The sequence below is a fragment of the Anastrepha obliqua genome, chromosome 5 (assembly GCF_027943255.1).
Source record: "Anastrepha obliqua isolate idAnaObli1 chromosome 5, idAnaObli1_1.0, whole genome shotgun sequence".
NCBI classification, from domain to species: domain Eukaryota; kingdom Metazoa; phylum Arthropoda; class Insecta; order Diptera; family Tephritidae; genus Anastrepha; species Anastrepha obliqua.
In genome coordinates this window covers 95,916,565-95,937,241 of record NC_072896.1, presented here as the reverse complement: position 1 = coordinate 95,937,241, position 20,677 = coordinate 95,916,565, and the positions used below count along the sequence as shown (strand labels likewise).

Here is a 20,677-nt window from a genome sequence, read left to right as displayed (position 1 = left end):
GCGCAAGCACTTCAAACTTTTCTTAGCCGCTGGCTGCGTAAAATCATGCGCCGAGTACCAATCAAAACACTTTGCTCTGGCAAGCCAAAAATCAGAAGAAGAAAATTACCAAACGGATAGGAACTAGCTTAGCCCCACATTACGCCGACCTAATAGCAACGTCACCAGGACTTCAGTTGAATGGAAGCAGCAGGGCAGTCGCCGCAAAGGAAACACTGGGAAAAGGATTATTGAGACGGAGATGGAAAATACGAACAAAACATGGAGTGAAGCTAAAATACTGGCGCGAAATCAGGACCAATGGAAACAATTTGTTGAGGTCTATATTCCATACAGAAATAAAAGGATCAAATATATACCTAAGCTGCTAAGTTCGCTAACAATTTTCGGCGCGGTTTTACTGGAAAAAGTGGTATAAAGTTGGACGAATCGGATTGTAATCTTAAAATAGGGTCTAGGCAGCCATAATAATGAAATTCTTTATAAACACGAAATGATTCTTGCGTTTTGACTGAAATATTTAGAGTTGTATTTTTGAAAGCGGAGCTTTGGCAAGACAAACTCAACACTCGCGAATTTAAAAAAGTCGTCTGCTCAACAGCCTATTTTTATATTTATAATTTTTTTTTTTTTTTTTTTGGAGCTAATCCTTTCTTATATTAGGTGTGCAACTAAGTTCTCGCTGTTTTTTTTTTTGATGAAAATACAACTTTATTCTGAAAGAATGGTCACAAATGAATCATTCAAAGTATTGCCCATCGCTGGCTACTACTTTTTCCCATCTTTCTGGTAGATCTCGTATACCGTCGCGTTAAAGCTGTTGATCTTTTGAGGCTATCCACGGATCAAGCCATTTTTTGATGTCTTCATATGAGTAGAACTGCTGGCCATGTGCCATCGATCGGAACAGGTGATAATCGGACGGCACAATATCTGGATAATATGGCGGGTGGGGTAGGATTTCCCATTTCAGTGTTTCCAGGTAGGTTTTAACGGGTTTGGCCACGTGAGGCCCAGCATTGCTATGCTGCAGAATCCAGGACCAACTTGGTCCCACCAAATACATAACATAACCTGCGCATCGTGAATATTCGGCCGAGGCGACGACGTACAAGCATGACCGGGCAGTCCTCATGACTTTCTTTTCTTTGGATTACTGTAATGAATCCATTTTTCATCACCCGTCACGATGCGATGAAGAAAGCCCTTCCTTTTTTGCCGCTGGAGCAGTTGTTCACAGGCGAAAAACGACGTTCAACATCCCTTGGTTTTACAATCGCTTGGGAATAGATTGGCGGGTAACTCCTAATAGTGGAGCAAGCTCTTCTTGCGTTTGACACGGATCCTCATTGAGCAATGCCTCCAATTCACCAATATGATGAATCTCAGTGAAACACCAAAATTAAGAAAAACATTTTTCTAATAGCGGTCGCCCCTCGGCAGGCAATGGCAAACCTCCGAGTGTATTTCTGCCATGAAAAAGCTCCTCATTAAAATATCTGCCGTTCGGAGTCGGCTTAAAACTGTAGGTCCTTCCATTTGTGGAACAACATCAAGACGCACACCACAAATAGAAGGAGGAGCTCGGCCAAACACCCAAAAAGGGTATACGCGCCAATTATATATATATATATATATATATATATATATATATATATATATATATATATATATATATAAAAGTATATGATACCAAAACAAAATCTAATGTGTCGAAGCAGTTTGTTTGCCATATGTCTAAGCTTGGTTTATGACGTTTAGGTTATGTTAGAATCGACTAACACACACTGCTGGCGGCATCTATTGACAAACAGCGGGAATATAGTTGCGCACCTAATAAATATTTAACTAAATCTGTTATGACGAACTTTAAATTTTACTTACCATTTTGCTACTTTAGGCGACTTTTAATTATTCCTGCAATGAAATGGAGTAAAATTTTTGATCAGTATAAATATTTATTTCACAAATGTACTAGTATATGAATTTATTTACACATAGCGTATAATTGTAGATGTATTTGAAAAAATGTATATATGTATATATGTATATTTGTATATTATATATACATATCTATTATCAGTATATTGTTTTATAAGCCCCTTGTGCCATTTTTATTAATTAACTTCAACAAGGCATTAGCAAATTAGCAACCAAATTGGCGCAACATGAAACATTAAAAAATGTTTGACCCAAAACTTTTCGATGTATAAATACACTCCAAAGTGTTCTGCATACATACATGCAAGTACAACAACAAGTACCTAGCAACATTTGGGAAGTTATGTTACACCGAGTTTACGCCTTTCAAAAAAAAAAACCGCATTCGGTATTACAAGCCCACACGTGCGTATGTATGTTCGTGTACATATGGTGAAATAGAGGCGCAATTACAGGGATTCATGCACACTCACACATATGAATATGTACAGATTCATACATTTACGAAAACATTCAACGTTCGAAACAGCGCTTTAAGTATCAAAAGTAAGTAGAACTTAACTTAGCGACATTTATTTGGCAGTACTTTTAGCTACTAATTTAGTAATTTTCCAAAGCATTCATATGTATGAGGCACACAGCCACAAACTCTTGAGCTCACAAATCAAAGCAATGTCCTTAAAATAACTGCATTTCCAAGTACTATTCCCAATATAGCAGTAACTTAATTAAATATTGAAATGAACAGCTCGTGTAAGCAGCAACACACATACAAATGTATTTGTGTGTGGGCTTACGTTATTAGACCTGAATGTAGAAGTGTGCGTACCAGGTAGTTAGTTGCATTGGCTCTCAACGAGTCAATTTTGGGTCAATATCGGTCCGCTTGCGATCTCTAACTAATACTTTGAACTATGCACTTCTGTTCTTTTCTTTTCTGTGGAAATTGTCACATGTATTGATTTTGAACCAGTTTGGGACCAGTTTGGGGCTAGTTTAGGACTAGTTCTTATGTGTAACTTGCAGCTACATTACCTTTTTTCTTCAAATATTTACTGACTGAAGCAGGTACGTAGTGATAGTTGTTGTTGTTTCGGTGATGTAGAAGAGACTGGCTGTATATTTTATTTTTTTATTTGATGAAGAAGTGGTTTTATGACAATCTTATCTGCTGCATCTGGAATACAGATATGGCAAATATTTTGGTCCTTGTTATATTTGTATTAGAAAAGGTAGTAAAACAATTCTATATTTTATATTTTAAAAATTAAAGTAAAAAAACCCATAAAAAATGTTCAAAAATTGTCTAGAAAAGAAATCTTGGCATAGCAAAATCTGGGTCGAGTTGTCTGTAGAGACTATTTAACTCAGTAAGAGCCCTTGTAATAGAGGCAAAGTTATAGAACCTTGATTTGACTGTTTTGACGTTGGGTGGATAGTAAAATCGTAAAGTTTTGTGAGGAAAATTGAAGCCAATCAGTTCAAGAACTTCAGGACAATCAACAGAACCACGAATAACATAACAACAACAAACATCAAGGACTGAACGGTACGTCTATTAGCAAGGAACCCCAGATTTATTAGCATGCACGAAGCACTGTGGGGTGGTATTAGATCAGAGAAATGAAGAGGTGGAAGAACGAATAGAATACAATTTCGTTGTATCCTTTGAATTCACATTTCACACTTGTGAACTAGACAGCTGCTATATATAAGTACAAATAGATAAACAATTAAGGGGTAACACCACGCGTAAAATAAACACGATTTTTAAAGAATTTTTTTGTATAGAAAGAAAGGGAAAACAATCACTCTGATTTGGGAAGTTATTACTTATATACTAAAATACAAAACTACAAAGTTTGATCGACAAATTTTACAAAATGGCGGCATTGGAGACATTTTTGTAATGTGGTTTCTCTTGAAGGAGCTCCGCGGCACGCAGCACAGAGGGTGCAAATTTTAATCTGGAATAAGGAAATTTATTTTTTCTTAATCTAGATAAGAATAGCTAGAGAAACACGTAGGGGATTTAAAAAATATTTATTTTTGTGGAATTAGCAAGCATTTGAAGAAAAAAACTCTATTTTGGACTAAAAAAATGGCACTTAAATAATTATAACAATCGTTTAAATTAATCTATCGAAAATCCCCTACGCTCTTCTCTTAAGAAGGTTATTATACAGACATAGTGGAAAACCTGATTAAAAATATTTAAAATTGTTTGAGTTATGCTGCGTGCCAATTTCAGAAAACGTGTTTTGAGAAAAACGTGTTTAAAGTTTGGAAATTTGGAGAAATCGCTAGGTAGCAGTCACTAACGCTTGGTTAAAAGCTTAAAATATTTATGAAATAAACTTCGGTAACGTATAAAACTTTTTGTTCTGTATTTTAAAAGGTTCAAAGAATTTTTTAAGCTTATAAAAAAAAATCAATTTTTTGAAATTTCTACAGTGGTGTTACCCCTTAAGCGCATTAAGTCCAAAATAAATATTTCATCACTTAAAAACATTTATTTTTCCTTTAGTAAAAAAGATATTCAGAAACAAAATTAGAGGATTAATTTTGCACCACCTTCCTTGTATTGCATTACTTCAGTATTTAATTATTATTTTCATAGGTGGCAACCCTACACAAAAATATGTCTAAACTAAGGCTTTCTCACACAGCATTCACTTGGCATCAATTTTAACCATCCGTTGGACACCTTTTTTAAAACCTTCGGTTGGGCATCCGGGTCTGGCCTTGTTTCATCCTATTCGAAGATCCTTTTAAAAGCTTATATCCATAAATCGATAGAAAATTAAATTTTAGGAATCTACTTGCAAGCTCAAGTCGTTAGCTATAATAAAAATATGCTAAATTCACGGCCAAAGTCGAAAAAGTCTGGCCAGAAAAGTTAGACTCGGGTGCTCAACGGAGGGTTAATTAACTACATCTTAAATTATTTTGATTTCTTAAATTAATTTCAAACTTTAAATACGTGGTGACATTTAGAGGCTAAAGTGTTTCAAATATATTTCTACTGATACCCATTTTGAAATATTTTTATTAAATTACATATCTTTTTCGTTTTAAGCCTTTAAATATTGGGTAGTCGAAAAAGTCTTTTCATATTTTGTCAATAGATGTCGTTGGAGTCATCTATCTCCAGTGCTACCAATCACATTGTGTCATATCATATGGTGTTAGAAAGGTGACATTTTAAGCTTCATTTACCAAAAAAAAATTAAATTCGGAGAAGTTGAAAAAAAGTTATAACTGTTCAAAAATGAGTGAAAATAATGAAGAAATTCGCTATATTTTGAAATTTTTGTATAAAAAAGGGAAGAATGCCACGCAAACCACCAATGAAATTTGTGAAGTTTACGGAGACGATGCTGTATCAGTTCGTGTAGCACAACAATGGTTCGTTTTTCCGTTCTGGAAATTTCGATGTGAAAGATGCACCTCGCTCCGGTCGACCTATCGTTAAAAAAGTCGATGAAATTATGGAAAAGATTGACCAGGACCGTCACATAAGCTGCCATGACATCGCCAAGGCAATAAACATTCATCATCAAACGGTTTTGAACCATTTAAAACAGGCTGAAACGAAATGAAATCGAACCATTTTGAAGCGAATGGTAACAGGAGACGAAAAGTGGATCAAATACGACAATAATGTGCGAAAAAGATCATGGTGCAAGGGTGGTGAAGCTCAAAAAATGGTCGCAAAGCCAGGATTGACGCCTCGAAAGGTTATGCTGTGTGTTTGGTGGGATTGGAAAGGAATCATCCACTATGAGCTGCTCCAGCCTGCTCGCACGGTTGATTCTACACTTTACTGTCAACAACTGATGAGATTGAAGCAAGCAATCGAAAAAAAACGGCCAGAACTGATTAGCAGAAAGGGCGTCGTCTTCCATCAGGACAACACTAGGCCACACACATCTTTTATGGCTCGGCAAAAACTGGGAGAGTTTGGCTGGGAAGTTTTGATGCATCCACCATATAGCCCTGACCTTGCACCATCGGGCTACCATTTGTCGCAAATTTTCGCCGAGAAACCACAAAAGTTGTACACTGCTGGAATAATGTCTCTAGAAGAAAATTGGCAAAAGGTGGTCGACCAAAGTGGTACATATTTGGTTTAATAAAGTTCATTATAAATATAAAAAAAAATTAGTTGAAGTTTGATTAGAAATATGAAAAGACTTTTTCGACTGCACAATAGTTGGTAAGTATTAAAGCATTAAAGTTTGTAGGCAAAACTGCTTCGTAACCACTTCTCTTCGAGCGACTATCTCTTCCATCTACTACAGGGCATTCACATGCGGGCGCTTGAGTCACCAATTAATTTGTGTACTATTCGAGTAGATAAGAGGACGTCGTACATACTTGAGCCGAAAAAATTCCTGAATCTGCGCAAGTTGTTAATAAGCGTGTAACTAAGTAGCGTAATCCACGAGGCGAAAGTGGCATTAGCAAAATACCAATAACAACAAACTGTATGGATGCGATAAATCTAGATAAAAGCAAAGGGCGTTGGGTAGCAATTGAGACTGGTTACTACGTTTTTATTGTAGAAAAATAATATATCAATTAAAATATACAATTCTTTGGAATTGAAATTTAACAAAGTTTAATTTTTTGGTACATAGGGACGAATAGGTATTAAAAATATTCTTTTAATCTTGAATGTCCTTGAAAATTTCCCATATTTATTTTTGAAAAACAGGTATATGTATATGTATCTTATGAGCTAATATGCGCACTACTATGACACTAATTTTTGTAAATTAATATATTGTAATATATGTATAAAAAAATATTTATGAGTTGAAGGCAGTGAAAGCGTACTGATAATTAATGCCTAGGAGTGAAAAGTATAAACCCACTTGATTTAGTAAAAAAACTACTTCAAAATGAAATAATTTATTTTGTAATGTGAACATAGTTTAGAGAAACTAACCCTTTGCTGATACTAGTGCCCACATTAAACAAAAGACACCCTTATCAAAGCTGGCAGCAAACGAAATGAGTAGCAAGTAAAAGAGAATTAATCATACAATTCCCCTTGGCAGTGAAAACATGCGAACTTACATATAAATCCCAAGAATATTATGTACGTAATTATGAACAAGTAGGAGTTTACTAACACTAATATACCACATAATACATACATTGACATATTTACTGTCACACATACACGTGTAAGTACATGGATTCATGTTCTGTTTATCACTGATTTGCTCACTCGAGCATTAGAGGACTGACCACCAAACCAAAGCGAAAAGATACTGAAGCGTGAAATTATCAGCAACACAGTAAACGGAAGCGCTCGAGGATGAGAGTGGAAATAAATGCATACACATGCAAGTATTACATTAAGTATTCACAAAGCATCGGTCGGGAGACGTGGAGCCACTTAAAATAAGAAAAAAAAAATGTAAATCAAAGCGAAAGTACAGCAAAACAGGGGAAATTGGAGCAATATGAACAGTAAATTAAGCACAGAGAGAATATTTTGTTAACAATACTCGCACAAGGGAGATGCTGTTAGAGCGGCAGCGCACGAGATAGGGAAAAATATAGAACGCAAATAGAGGTGCAAAAATACCAAATGAAGCGAAAGACTTGATAAGCGCAGAAAAAGTAGAACAAATGGAAAAGCTAAGTAAGTGTGCGCATATATACATACATAGATATTTAGATGATTAAATATGAATGCATATGAAGTGCAGCCGGATACGGGATTTACCAGCAGCAGCATTAAACTTTAATGAAGAAAGGATATCAGGTAAAAATTTAAGTAAATGAGGGTTTGTTCTTTACTTGATAATAAAATGTGTCGTGACAAAATCTATTTTTTGTTTTGGGCAGGAAAAAATTCAGATGCACGTGAAACTATAGATTTTATTTAGAAATGCTGTATATGCAGTTTTTATTATTATTATTTTTTGAAGTGAAACTTCTTAGGCGTCGATGGACGAGCGAGAATGGAGAGTAAGACTTCAAGGCCATGCAACGTTTTGGGCATTTTCGTTCCGCGAGAGAGAAAAAAGATATAACCTAGAGGAAAAGGAGAGAGAGAGCTATACCTTATGTACTATATCTTAGATACACTTTAGGCTATTTTTCCTGAATTTTTCCTTGTGGTTGCTAATTTGTAGTGGAAGATAACACTGCCTACTTTTTGGCGCTTGTTTGTTGGTGCAAACTTTTAGGAAATATATTTTTGCCCTACTTTTGGCGTTTTATTTCCTTGGTGCCTACTGTTTGGGTCGTTTTTTGATCCCAATTTTTTTGGGTTTTTTTTGGTGCCTACTTTTTGGCACTTATTCCCGTTCTCTGGCTAGTGCCTATGTGTACTACAAAGTGCTATCCATTCCGGCGTCGGATTTATTGGTATTGCCTTGCGGTAATTTGTGTTGTTGCTGCGGCCCTGGAATCAGGGTGCGGGTGGTAAACGCTCAGAGTAGTGCGCGTTGTTGCCACGGTTTGTGTCCGGCGTTTACCTACACCGGTCGACCCTTCTCCGTTTTTTGTAAATTTTGTCTATTTGTATTCTCTGCAAATGTTGTGAATTTATTTAGATTATATTCTTACTCTCTTCCTCTCTCATTCTCTCTCGGGTTTCTCCCTCTTTCTTTGTCTGCCTTGAAAGTTTCACTTCTGTTATGTGTACTACGCTACAAGCACTTTATTTATTTATTTTTTTTTTATGATACTTTTGAGTTTCAAAGGCCTAATTAAAACAAAACATTTTGGAAGAATTTATGATTTTTTGCATACATATTTTTCACCGTGTCCATGCGTCTACTTTTTTTGATAAGATGAATCAATTACTTTTTTACGTTTTTCTAAAATAGCACGAAGAACGAAGTTGTGGCATGTATTCTACATCTACAGTCTGTCTAGTCGAAGCGTTAACCCCTTTTCGCAATATGCCTTGTGCAACTGGCCCAAAAAAAGCAAAGCTTTCTGCAAAAATAAGACCAGAATATCATTGATCTGTTTGTGACAAAACCGAACTTACCGTTGCGTGAAGCCAAAGCAGTTCTAAGGAAAAGTGGTGTGAATGTATCCAAAGGCACGATTTGAGAACGTTTACGGGCAGAAGACCTCAAATTCTGGAGCATATTGAAAAAGCCGCTGCTCTCCTTATCACACATTGAAAAATACGTACATGGACTAGGGAAAATTCAGAACGAAATTGTGCAAACGTAATATTCATCGATAAATCTTCTTCTACACTTCTATTAGACAGACTGTATATGCCTTTAATTTATTGAAAAATCTGAAGAACATTTAAGGACAAATTTTCCTGGCGAAAAGTAAAAACTAAAAGTGTTTAATTGGTGGATATATTCGCATTTTTTGAATATCAAAATTAGTATCACAGAGTGACTATAAATATTAAAAATTTTTTTTTTTTAATTTAGTCCTTTGCAACTTTGTCCTTCATATAATTAATTTCGTGAGGGAACGAGAAACCGAAAAAAAGTGAACTAAAGTATGAAACTTGGAATTATGTCGTTTTTGTTATTGAATAAAATATATAAAAAAATGTGTTTTATTAATTAAACAAAACAGATAACTTATCATTAGTCTACTTGAAATTTGAAAAAGTTGAACCAAGAAGCGCCGAGAGATTGAAAGGCCTAAAACACTCAGGCCAGAAACCCCATTGTATCCGAAGGAGGAAAGGAGAGAAGTGACAGAGTGTAGGGATAGGATAGAATAGAGACAGGGAGCGAGATCACTAGTCATGTGAGCATATCGCAGATTCTTTGGAAATTCTGAAAATATCCGCCAGCTTGAGAGAACGAGTTTTACTCATTCTCATGGCATCGAACCCAAAATTCGTAGCATTGCTCTAGTAAATGCAGGACACTCACAGATAAATTACTCAGTGCTATCCGACTCGTCTAGACAAGACAGGCAAATCGGGTACTCAATGATTCCAATGGTGATCATACGCTGGCACCATGGGTTGTGTCCTGTAATAATACCGACCATCAACCAAACGTCTTTTTTATAAAGTTTTAGAAGAAAGTCCGACAGTTTTCTGTTCGGGTTTATCACAAAACTCTTTGCAGTACTGCAGCTTTCTAGACTAGACCATCCTACACAATAGTATACTAGCTTTGATATAGTAAAATGAAAGTCTCAAGTAGGTCAGAGAAATTTTTCGGTCGCGGTCTTTTGCATTTTCTCCATTAACGCCTACTCTACATTTTTTAATATTGAAGAAAACAGCCAACACCGTCAGCAGAAAAAAATATCAAAAATCCACGCGAACCACTTGAAATTTGCACTTTATTACATCAAACTTCAATCATTTATAAAATTAAATATTTTTATATTTTTTTTTAATTCTGAGTAAAAAGTAATTTACCGAATTTTTACAAATTTTGTTACAATGTTCAAAACTTACCTTTGAATGGTTTTTGTTGTAGTATGAACTATATTTTCATGAAAAAATAATTGAAATTACAAAATAAATAAATAAGCAGACAAAACATATAAAAATACTTTCTTTTGACGCTGAAAGCATATATAATTGGCGCTTACACTCTTTATTGGATATCCGACGGAGTGCCTCCTTTTGTTTGTGCTATGCGTTTTGATGTTTTTCCCACAAATGGGCCCTACAGTTTTATGCCACCTCTGATCGGCAGATGGTTTTTTATGAGGCGGTTTTTTATGAGGCGGTTTTTCATGGCAGAAATACACCGAATGCGATGGCCTGCCAACATTTTCTATAATTTGCTCGATAAAGAAAACAAAATTACATTCAGTCAAAATTCTAGCCAGAATTTGTCAGTAAGACATAGGATTTGCTTTAATAAAAGGAACTTAATTTGTCGCTTTAAAAGCTCCCTTAAAATTTAGTAATTTCATTCAATTTGCTTAACAGTTCAATAACCATTTTCGAGGTATACCAATACTATGGCCTTTTCACTACTTTCCATTATTTTTCTTCCCAAGTTGGTGCCTGCTTTCGTCTCATTACGCTTAAAGAACGCCAGTAATAAAAATATTTTGTAATTTCCTTTTGCTCGTAAATGTTTCGCCAACACTCCACGTGCAACATATTTCGCAAATTGCAATTTTCGGTTACACTTAATGAAAGTAATTCATCACTATTTCCTTTTGGAGGCCTACGCCAAAGTGAAGCAAAAAAAAAATTTCGAAATACAGCAGCCAAACACTTTTCGTAACCTCGTAAATTATTAAAATCATAATAATTTACACCTGTTAATGGAGCAAAATCAAAGGCCATAAAATATTTTGGAGCTTTTAGTGAAAACAAAAGATGTGAAGCCGTACTTGGTGAAGGCAGGCATGAAAGTATAAGTAATGTGCAAAGTAACCCCATTTTTAGTATGAATTGTCAACGTGAATGGGAAGTAGGGGATGAAATATGGAATATAGAAAACACTTTTTTTCGCATGAATATCAATTTTCTAGAAACAAAGGCAGCTAGCAAACGATATTAATGTATTTTATGTAATATCCCAGCGAAATAATTGGCAAGTTTACCGAAGAGAACACGCAAAGTGAAGTCTGGTAGCCCATGTACCTAACTACTAGCGCATATGTAAGTAATAGGAAAAGTGTGATGGCTCTAAAGGAAGAGTGTAATGATACGCTCACTATACTAAATATAGTATTTTTTTGGAATCTGAATGAAACCGCTAAGGGACTCATCAACCATTGAACCAGCTTGCTGCTGGGTCATGAGCCCAAGCATGTCACCACTAGGTTGCGTATGTAGGCACATATTTCTATTCATACATTTCACATATTTGTCAGCATCCTTTGCTGCAGACAGTAGCTCCCACATTGGCTCAGGTGGCAGGCACGTGCACATCACAAATGCCTGAGCCAACCTACCCTGTTTACAGCGAAATCTAACAAAATATTTGTTTCAAAAATATTCAGCGCAATTCTTTGTGTGGAAAAGTGGAGCAAGAAATTAAAAAAAATATATATATCCATCTTTTATGATTTTAAATTTCATTTTTTTTTTTTTGTTGTCAAATGTTCAGTAAAGCAGCTCCAGACAAAATGAGTAATTGTTGCTTTCGTTATGGAATCTGCTGAGTTCACCTCAACGCTTCAACGCATTATTTGTTTAATAAAAGGGGAGTGGAGGGTAAAAGAGAAATGTACATTTAGTTGTGCATTTTTAGAGGTTTACACTTTGCATGCGTGTGTATAAACATATGATTTCGAATGACTGATTTGGTATTAGCAAATTCCGCAACACGACACCCAGTCGCACACTAACATCTGCTTATAAAGTAAGTGGAACAATGGATGAAGACGACGATAAATATGGGATCTTAAGATACAGCAGGAAGCAACAAAAGCAATGTGTAGACTCCATTACTATGGTTTGTGGCACGAAGGCGGAACTTCTGGACACATTGAAATCTTTAAGATGCTATCTGAGCAGTAACCGCTACTTTTGGCACCTAAGGGCGATCTTATGCCCACAGTTTCATTTGGAAGAAAATTTGTTATCAAATTTCCATTGCATGAGCAATGAAGTAATCCAGAGTGCATTCAAAACAGTCTGATGGATATTTTCTTTACCGATGGATCCAAGAATGAAATAGGTTCTGGAGCCAGACGTTACTTTAACGATAGTAATAAGTATCATTACGCTAATGGAAGGAATGGCAACTGTTTTCCAAACGGAAATTTTTGCCATTCTGAGAGTAGCAGTATGGATGATTGAGAGGAGATGAAGCGGGAAACAGATTTGAGTCTTTAGTGACAGGCAGGCTGCACTTAAGGCTCTGGAGAACGCAAGCAAACTTCAAGGATTATTCAAGAATGCAAAAGGAAGCTTAGTTCTGTTGCAAGTCGGAATAAGCTTGTACTTACAGTCTGTGTCAGAAGAAAAGTACCGACTTTTTTCTTGTAACTCCAAGATATATTTCGTTCTGCTTTTGCTACATAATAGTCCCACTCAAGGGCTTTCACGTAAACGCAAGCAAACAAAAATGTGTGAGAAGTACGCGAAGCGCTTTGAGGCGGTATTTTTATGGACGCATTCGAAAGGGCCGAAATTATCTTACGCCGCTGCTGCAAAAGTGATTAAAAAATCAAAAAAGTTTGTTGTGATATGGAATCAGCGGTATAAGATGTACAAAAATGTTGATTACTTTTCCGAGAGCAACTTGAAACGAAGTACGACAAAACCGCAGGATAAAGTGATCGTCAAACTTTTTAAGCGGGGCCCTTCTTTGTGACTACGCAATACACGCACAATTCTTCCTAAAAACGGAATAGATGTGAGTATCAACACCATCAAACGTCGACTGAAGGAGGCGCACATATTCTACCGTCCCACATCATCAAAACCACTGCTCTCAGAAAAACACATTGAGAAACAACAAAACAAGAAAATGGCGTCACAGTATTGGACTCGCCTTCCCAGTCCCCAGACGCTAACCTCATTCAAAATGTGTGGGGAACTATGAAAACGCATCTTTCCGGATCAGTGGTTACCCCTCAGTGACCCGAGTCAATAACCAGAATCAGTTTTAGAGAAGTAATGAATTGGAGCAGTTCTTATTTTTATATGCAATTTACATAAAGAGCGATGGCCCTGCATTACAGCGCGACAGAACTGCAAAGTATTTTGTGGCAAGCCCGAACAGAAAACTGTCGCACTTTCTTCTAAACCTCGATAGAAAAAACGTTGGGTTGATGGTCGGTATTATTACAGAATACAACCCATGCGGTGAACATTTTGCCACCATTGGAATCATTGAGGACCCGATTTGTCTGTTTTGCTTAGAGGTGACGGATAACACTGAGTATTTTTTCTGTGAATGTCCTGCCTTAGAGCAAGGCTGCGAATTTTGGGTTCCGACGTCATGAGGAGTAAAATTCGTTCTTTCAAGCTGGTGCATATTTTCAGATTTTTCAAAGAGAGAGGAAATTCTCACAGAACTAATTGTTTCTGTCTCTGTCTCTATTCTTTCCTATATTTTTCTCTCAGTTACTTCTCTCCTTTCCTCCTTGAATATCAGCTATTTTACTTTCCAGAGCTTCAAATACAATGACCTTTCTAGCTTGAGTGTTTTAGGAGTTGCCAATCTTTCGGTGCTTCTTGGCTCACCTTTTTTTCAAATTTCAATTTCATATCAAAATTTAATGAGCTATAAAATTGCATACCCGAAGTGATGTAGCCTCACAATTTGCTGCCAGCCTACGTCACACAAACTTAGCTCTTCGCTGCTAAACACCTCCTTGATGGCAACCATTGGCAAGAACCAATACTCCGTTTCATTTGTAACGAGGCTCTAGCCTCTCTAGCCAATGCACCCACTACTTAAGTTCCAGCTGCGCTATTAAGAATGAATGTTGGAGATTTGAAAAATAATAACCTTCATTCTCCACTCAATCTAAAATTGATATCAAAGCTGCATATATCCAACTTTTTTTGCAGAAGAAGTGCTAAAAATGAAATACGAAATGTTGGCGTTGATTTTAATATTCGTGGAAATTTAAGTTTTGTTTAAAGCACTTCAGGCTGGCTAGAACGGGATCCTACCATCGCAATTTTAAGAAAAGCTGTTTAAGATTCGATTAGTTGCCGAACTGCTTTGCATCTAAAAATGGTCTAGCCACAAGTATATGCCGACAAACGGGGTACTATTTAAGCATTGAGACATACATATTACCATTCATATTATGAACGAAAAAATACCAGAAGCGCTGGAAAAAGTGGGCTTACTTGGGGCAGTGGGACACAGAATTTGTAGCAAAATCGCTTATTTGGACGAAATTTTATGCCATAACTAATGTCATGAAATGAAGTAACAACTGAAATGAAAATTAGGGCACACAATGGGAGCAGTGGCATCAGGTGTGAAGAGGAAGCTGCTGGAAGTGATGCCAGTACCGAAGTTTTAGGTATTTCTCTCTTGTTTTCCGTATTTGGATATTTCATTTGAGTTTCACTTATACATCGTTCACTCATTTTTTCAATTCTCAGTTCGCATTTAAACGTAAATATGGCCATTTACACATACAGATACACATACAAGCGCATATGCGTGTTTTTACAAAATTATTCGGAACAATTAAGCAATGTTTTATTTTTAATGTTATCTGTCACTCGCACAATTTTTTTGTTTTTAGATATTGTTTACACTTTTTCAGAACACCAACATCGTCATCATACTCGCCAAACAGACGTCACTACTACTACATATTAATGCTATAATAATCAATATTATCGTCACTCGCCACCGAGCAACAGAACACACTTGATGTCATTCAATTGTTTAATGACTGTCAATTATTGTTGTTGCGGTTGCACAACAGCTGTCAGTGAGCGCGTAATTGCTGTGTTGTCGATGGTAATTTTAAAGCAAAGAGTTAGCGTTTATTGAATGAAAATGCAAGCGAGTGAAAAATGGCTTGAAGAGCAATTGTAAAAAAGCAGTACCCACATTTGCATATACAGACATATGTATGTATGTATGCATGCAAATCACATATACGTATATAATAATGTTTGCTTTCAAGAGTAGCAAGAAGCAGCGCACAAAAAGTGATGATGGTGCATCGAATATGAGGTGAACTTGTGAATGTAGGTAGATATGAAAAATAGAAAAAAGTAAACAATTAAAATGGCTTGCCAAAATTAAAATAACCCAAACAGAAATCGAAAAGCACTTAAGCCGCAAAACAGAAACCGAAAAGTGTTCAGCCGATGAGCAGCTAAAGAAGAACGATTATGATAAGCAGTAAAAAAGTAAATAAAGAATATCAAAACAAAAGAGTTAAAATTACATCAGTTCTTGAAGCTAAAACCTGCGTTTGTTCTTACAATGGGGTCATGGATGTCTTGTGCCAAAAGAAACAACAACAACATAAAATAAAAAACAACTGTACTCCATTTTAAATGCACACACACACAAACACATGCACCTCGCAATTCCAGCCAGCGCTGCATTTAATTTTAAACTAAAAATTGCATCAAAAGCGGAAGCATCAGCTGAATATATGAAGCACGCAACTGCTGATAAACCTGATATGAGATACCAGTACAGGTTGATTGAAAAGTATTGAAAACGACACTTAATAATCAGCAGAGGAGTCAAAATTTGTACGCATTTAATATTTCATCTTTCATTTGAACGCAAAAAAATTAATTTCGATATTTCCATTCATTCTTCATTTGCAGGCCATTTGAGGTTAATGAGTCGGGGCACTTTTTTGCAATGAGTGGGTCTATGTCTAGTGATGCACATAAGTGTTTTGGATATTATCGTAAATTTTCTTAAAAATTGGTTTATTTGAAGACTTCGGTATAATAAGAAGTAAACTAAAATAGTTATGAAAAATGTTAAGATTAAATTTTAAAAATTTAATTTTGAGATTTATACAATACGATAAACTGTGCTTAAAAAGAGAACATATTTTAAAAATGTTATGCATTTTTTAATTCTTAGGATATAATATACACTAAAAAAATATTTTGCAAAGTTCTATAGTTTATTTTTAATATTTTTTTAACACTTAGAATAAAATAAACTTAAAGTTTTTTTTTTAATTCTATAAAATTTTCTATGCTTATGATAAAATGTTCTTAAACAAATAGTTTTTTTTTTGTTCAATTTTATTCCTGTTTTTAAATGCTTAAGATAAAATATACCTAAAAAAATGTATATTTTTAAAAATTGTATGAATTTTAGGCAATGTTTAGGGTAAAATGTACACATATTTTAGATAATTTTATAGATTATTCTTAATACTTTTTTAATGCTTAGAATAAAATTTACTAAAAAAAAATTCCTTTTTTAATTTCATACATCTTTTTAATGCTTAGAATAAAATTTACTTAAACATAATATTTTCCTTTTTAATTTCACACATTTTTTTAATGCTTAGGATAAAATATACCTTTGAAAACCACATATTTTTTAGACATTTTTATATAATTTTTATTTTAGAATTTTAGAAAAAATCAACTTTTTCATTGAAAATTTTAATGTAATTAATTTGTACAACACCCCACTTCAGATTTTTTATTATTTCTTCTATTAATAACTGGCATTTTCAAAGCGGGACTCCTTTTCCACAGTGGCATTCATTTTTCGAGTTATATTCAAATATGATCAGCGAGTCAGTTAAAAATTATTGCAAAGTACTGTTCCAAAAAAACGCTAGCTTACGTTCGTTTTCAAATCAGTCGAGTCGTCGCAAAGTAGGTAATATAATAAGAGCGACAGCCTGGAGAAAAAACTTCTATCTAATTGCTGATTTGTGTCAGGTGTGTCGAACTAGCACACTTCCGAATGATAGTCACGCACCAACCCATTCAGCTACGGTGGTCCACACAATTACCTCTGTAAATATTTTACATTATTTTCTTTTAACGCCCTGTGGGCAATTACATTTTATTTTTTATATGAGTTACCCTGTATTTACACGTAAATATACCAAACAAATACGCAGTAAAGTAATTACAATTCTCTCACGCAAGCTCAATTAATTGAACAAATAATAATTGGAAATGTTGGTAGGAGATACATTGCATGATACGATAGATATTCGCTATCAAATTTCAGAATTATTTCGGCCTCCAATACCACGAATGTAGTGGTATATTTTAAATGTGTTCGCATGAAATATATTCTAAGCGTTATTTAGCCTTAGAGTTATCAGCCTTCCCATCCAAGGCTTTAACAAGTGAATTTGGCGGTAGACCGCTTTAAGTTAACTTCGTAGCATGAGCTGTCTTGCTTACTAGATTCGTGTATGAGTTCAAAGGTTAGGACTGAGAAGACAGAAGACATTAATTCAACAGGAATGATAGAAGATTTGCCATAACGATTTGCCAGTAGGACAAGATTTGCTTTAGCACAAGTAAATGGTTCTAAGCATTTTTTCGCATTATTTCGACGATGAAATTAATGATTGAAAGTGATGGAGCATAGGAATATCCGATTTAGATCTTAAAGGTGCAGTTTTTTTTAATAACTTTAATCTGACTATTATCCATTTTGAAGACACTATTATAATTTCATCATTGAAGAAGGCTTTGTTCTTAATGGTAAAAAAGTAGACTAGTTCATTTTTATCCTACGCTTCAAAAATAGGTCACCTTCGACATATTTCAGCAGAGAATCGCAGACACCAAATCGTGTAACACTCATACATCTGCAAAAAAACGATCAAAGAACATTCTTCAAAGCGTAATAACATCTGAATCGAGTATATGCCAAAACACTACAACCAGATCACCCAAAAACAATGTTCTCAGATCATTCAAAAAACAAAGTTCTACAAAAGTAAATTAGCAAAAAAATAATTTGAAATAATGCAGCGAAATTAATAAGATGAGAAATGATAAGGCTTGACAAAGAAATAAAATTCCGTGACAGTCGGCCACAGGACAAATGTAATGTCAAATTAATCTCCTAGGCTGAATCGTGAGTTTTCGTTGCAGTCCCGTTAATATTCCTTCGAGGGCATTTTTTGATTCGAAACAATTTTTTTACTAATTTTTTTACTACTATATGATATTTTAGGGAGGCATAAAATGCATCCTACTGGCCTCAAGCGGCAAAGACTTTAAGGATTTTAGCCTTTCATCTCGTCCTCATTACATTTGCCATTTAACAGAATGTCGAGGTGACCTGACCATAAATCACGTATGCCTGGGACCATTGGTGCTTAGACATCCTTATGTCGCTAAATTTCATTAGGCGTTAACTCGGCACTGTGGGATGAGCGTTTCCGTGGCAAGTGATCCAAGTATGATATAATATTTTGGGCTTTGTTTCAAATTTTCTGAAAATTGGTTTATTTAGAAGCTTAAGTGTAATAAGAAGTAAAAAATAAACAAAATAAAATTAAAGTAAATCAAATTAAAAAGAACTATAGTTTTGAGATGTATTCAGTACTGAAAATTTTGGCATAGAGTTTTTCACAGTGAAATATATTCGGTTGCTTTTAACATTCCTATAAAATTTTTAGGATAAAATAAACTTAAAAATTATATATAGTATAAACAAAAATTGAAAATTATGATATAGAACTGTAAATATTTTCGGAATAAAATAAAATATTTTCGGAATAAAATAAATTAATTTTTTTTAATTTTTGGCAAACAATTTTTTTGGAACTTCTGACAAACACCCCCTTTTTTTAATAAAACATTTTTTATAAATTTGTTTTAATAAATTTTTTTAATAAAATTTTTTCTTTAATTTTTGGGAAAATTTTTTTTTGGCACTTGTGACAAATACCTTCTTTTTTATTAAAACTTCCTTTATAAATTTTTTTAATAAAATATTTTTTTTTTCTAAATTTTGGGAAAAATTATTTTTGGCATTTGTGACAAGCACCCCCTTTCTCAAGAATTTTTTTTTTTCAATTTTGGGAAAAAATATATTTAGCATTTGTGAAACACCATCTTTTTTAATAAAACTTTTTTCATACATTTTTTTAATAACATTTTTTAATACATTTTTCTTTTTATTTTTGAGAAACATTTTTTCGGCACTTGTGACAAACTAATCAATTTTTTTTTTATTTTTGGAAAAAATTATTTTTGAAATTTGTGATAAGCACCCCCTTTTTTGATAAAACTTTGTTATCAAATTTTTTTTAATAAAATATTTTCTTTTAGTTTGTTTAGTGTTATTCGTCACAATATTATTTTTTTTTTTTTGGTAAACATTATTTTTGGATTTCTGACAAACGCGATCTTTTTTGATACAATTTTTTTTTAATTTTGGAAAACAATATTTTTGGCATTTGTGACAAACATCCCCTTTTTTAATAAAACTTTTTTATAAATTTTTTTTTTGTTAAATATTTTTTTTTTTATTTTTGAGAAAAATTATTCTTATAAATTTTGGTAAAATTATTTTTGGCCTTTGTGACAAGCACCCCGTTTTTTATTAAAATTGTTTTTGATAAAATGTTTTCTTTTAATGTTTGGGAAAAACTAGCTTTGTGACGAAACAAACACCCCCGTTCTTAATAATTTTTTTTTTTTAATTCTTGGGAAAATATATTTTTGGCACTTGTTTGTCAAACCTAATTTTTTTAAATAAAATATTTTTTTTTTTTAATTTTTGATAAAAATAATTAGGGAAAAAATATTTTTGGCATATTTGACAAACACCTAATTTTTGTTAATAAAATTTTTTATAACTTGGTTTTTATCATATATTTTTTTAATAAATTTTTGATAAAAATTATATTTGGCATTTGTGAGTAATCGCAAACGTATTTGAAAATAACTCAAAGAGTTAATGGAATCTCACTATACAACTGAACGTAGTCTCAGCTATTAATATAAAAATAAGAAAAGATATGAGGAGAGGTGTTTTTCTCGAATGACTAAAAAACATGGCTCCGCAAATAACGTTTAACAAAAAAATAAAAAAACCTCAAAAAAAAGAAATAAAAAAAAATATAAAAAATGTTTAATAAAAATTCAAGGTAAAGTAAAACTGTATAAATATTAAAAAACAAGAACTAATATATATAAAAATTTCAAAAAAGAAATATAAAAAAATTAAAAAAATAAACTTAAACTTTCCAAAAGAAATAAAAAAGTTCTCCAAGACAGTAGAGAAAAACTGTATACAAATATTTAAAAACAAACGAAGATATTTGGCTTAAAAAGAAATCTATAACAAAATTTTCAACAATAAATAAATATCGAAATTATTTTTTTTTTGTTTGTTTTGTAAATATT

The 20,677-nt window shown here is 33.8% G+C and overlaps 1 protein-coding gene across 3 annotated transcripts in view; it reads right to left on the bottom strand.

Moving 5' to 3' along the window:
* LOC129247325 (uncharacterized) overlaps window positions 1-20,677 on the bottom strand; it is a 242,798-nt gene that overhangs the window by 66,530 nt on the left and 155,591 nt on the right. For all 3 annotated transcript variants that reach the window (XM_054886411.1, XM_054886413.1, XM_054886412.1), the window contains one exon: window positions 1,885-1,917. In XM_054886411.1, the coding sequence (XP_054742386.1) occupies window positions 1,885-1,887 (3 nt within the window). In that variant the 5' untranslated portion in view covers window positions 1,888-1,917. The remainder of the gene's footprint in view (window positions 1-1,884; window positions 1,918-20,677) is intronic.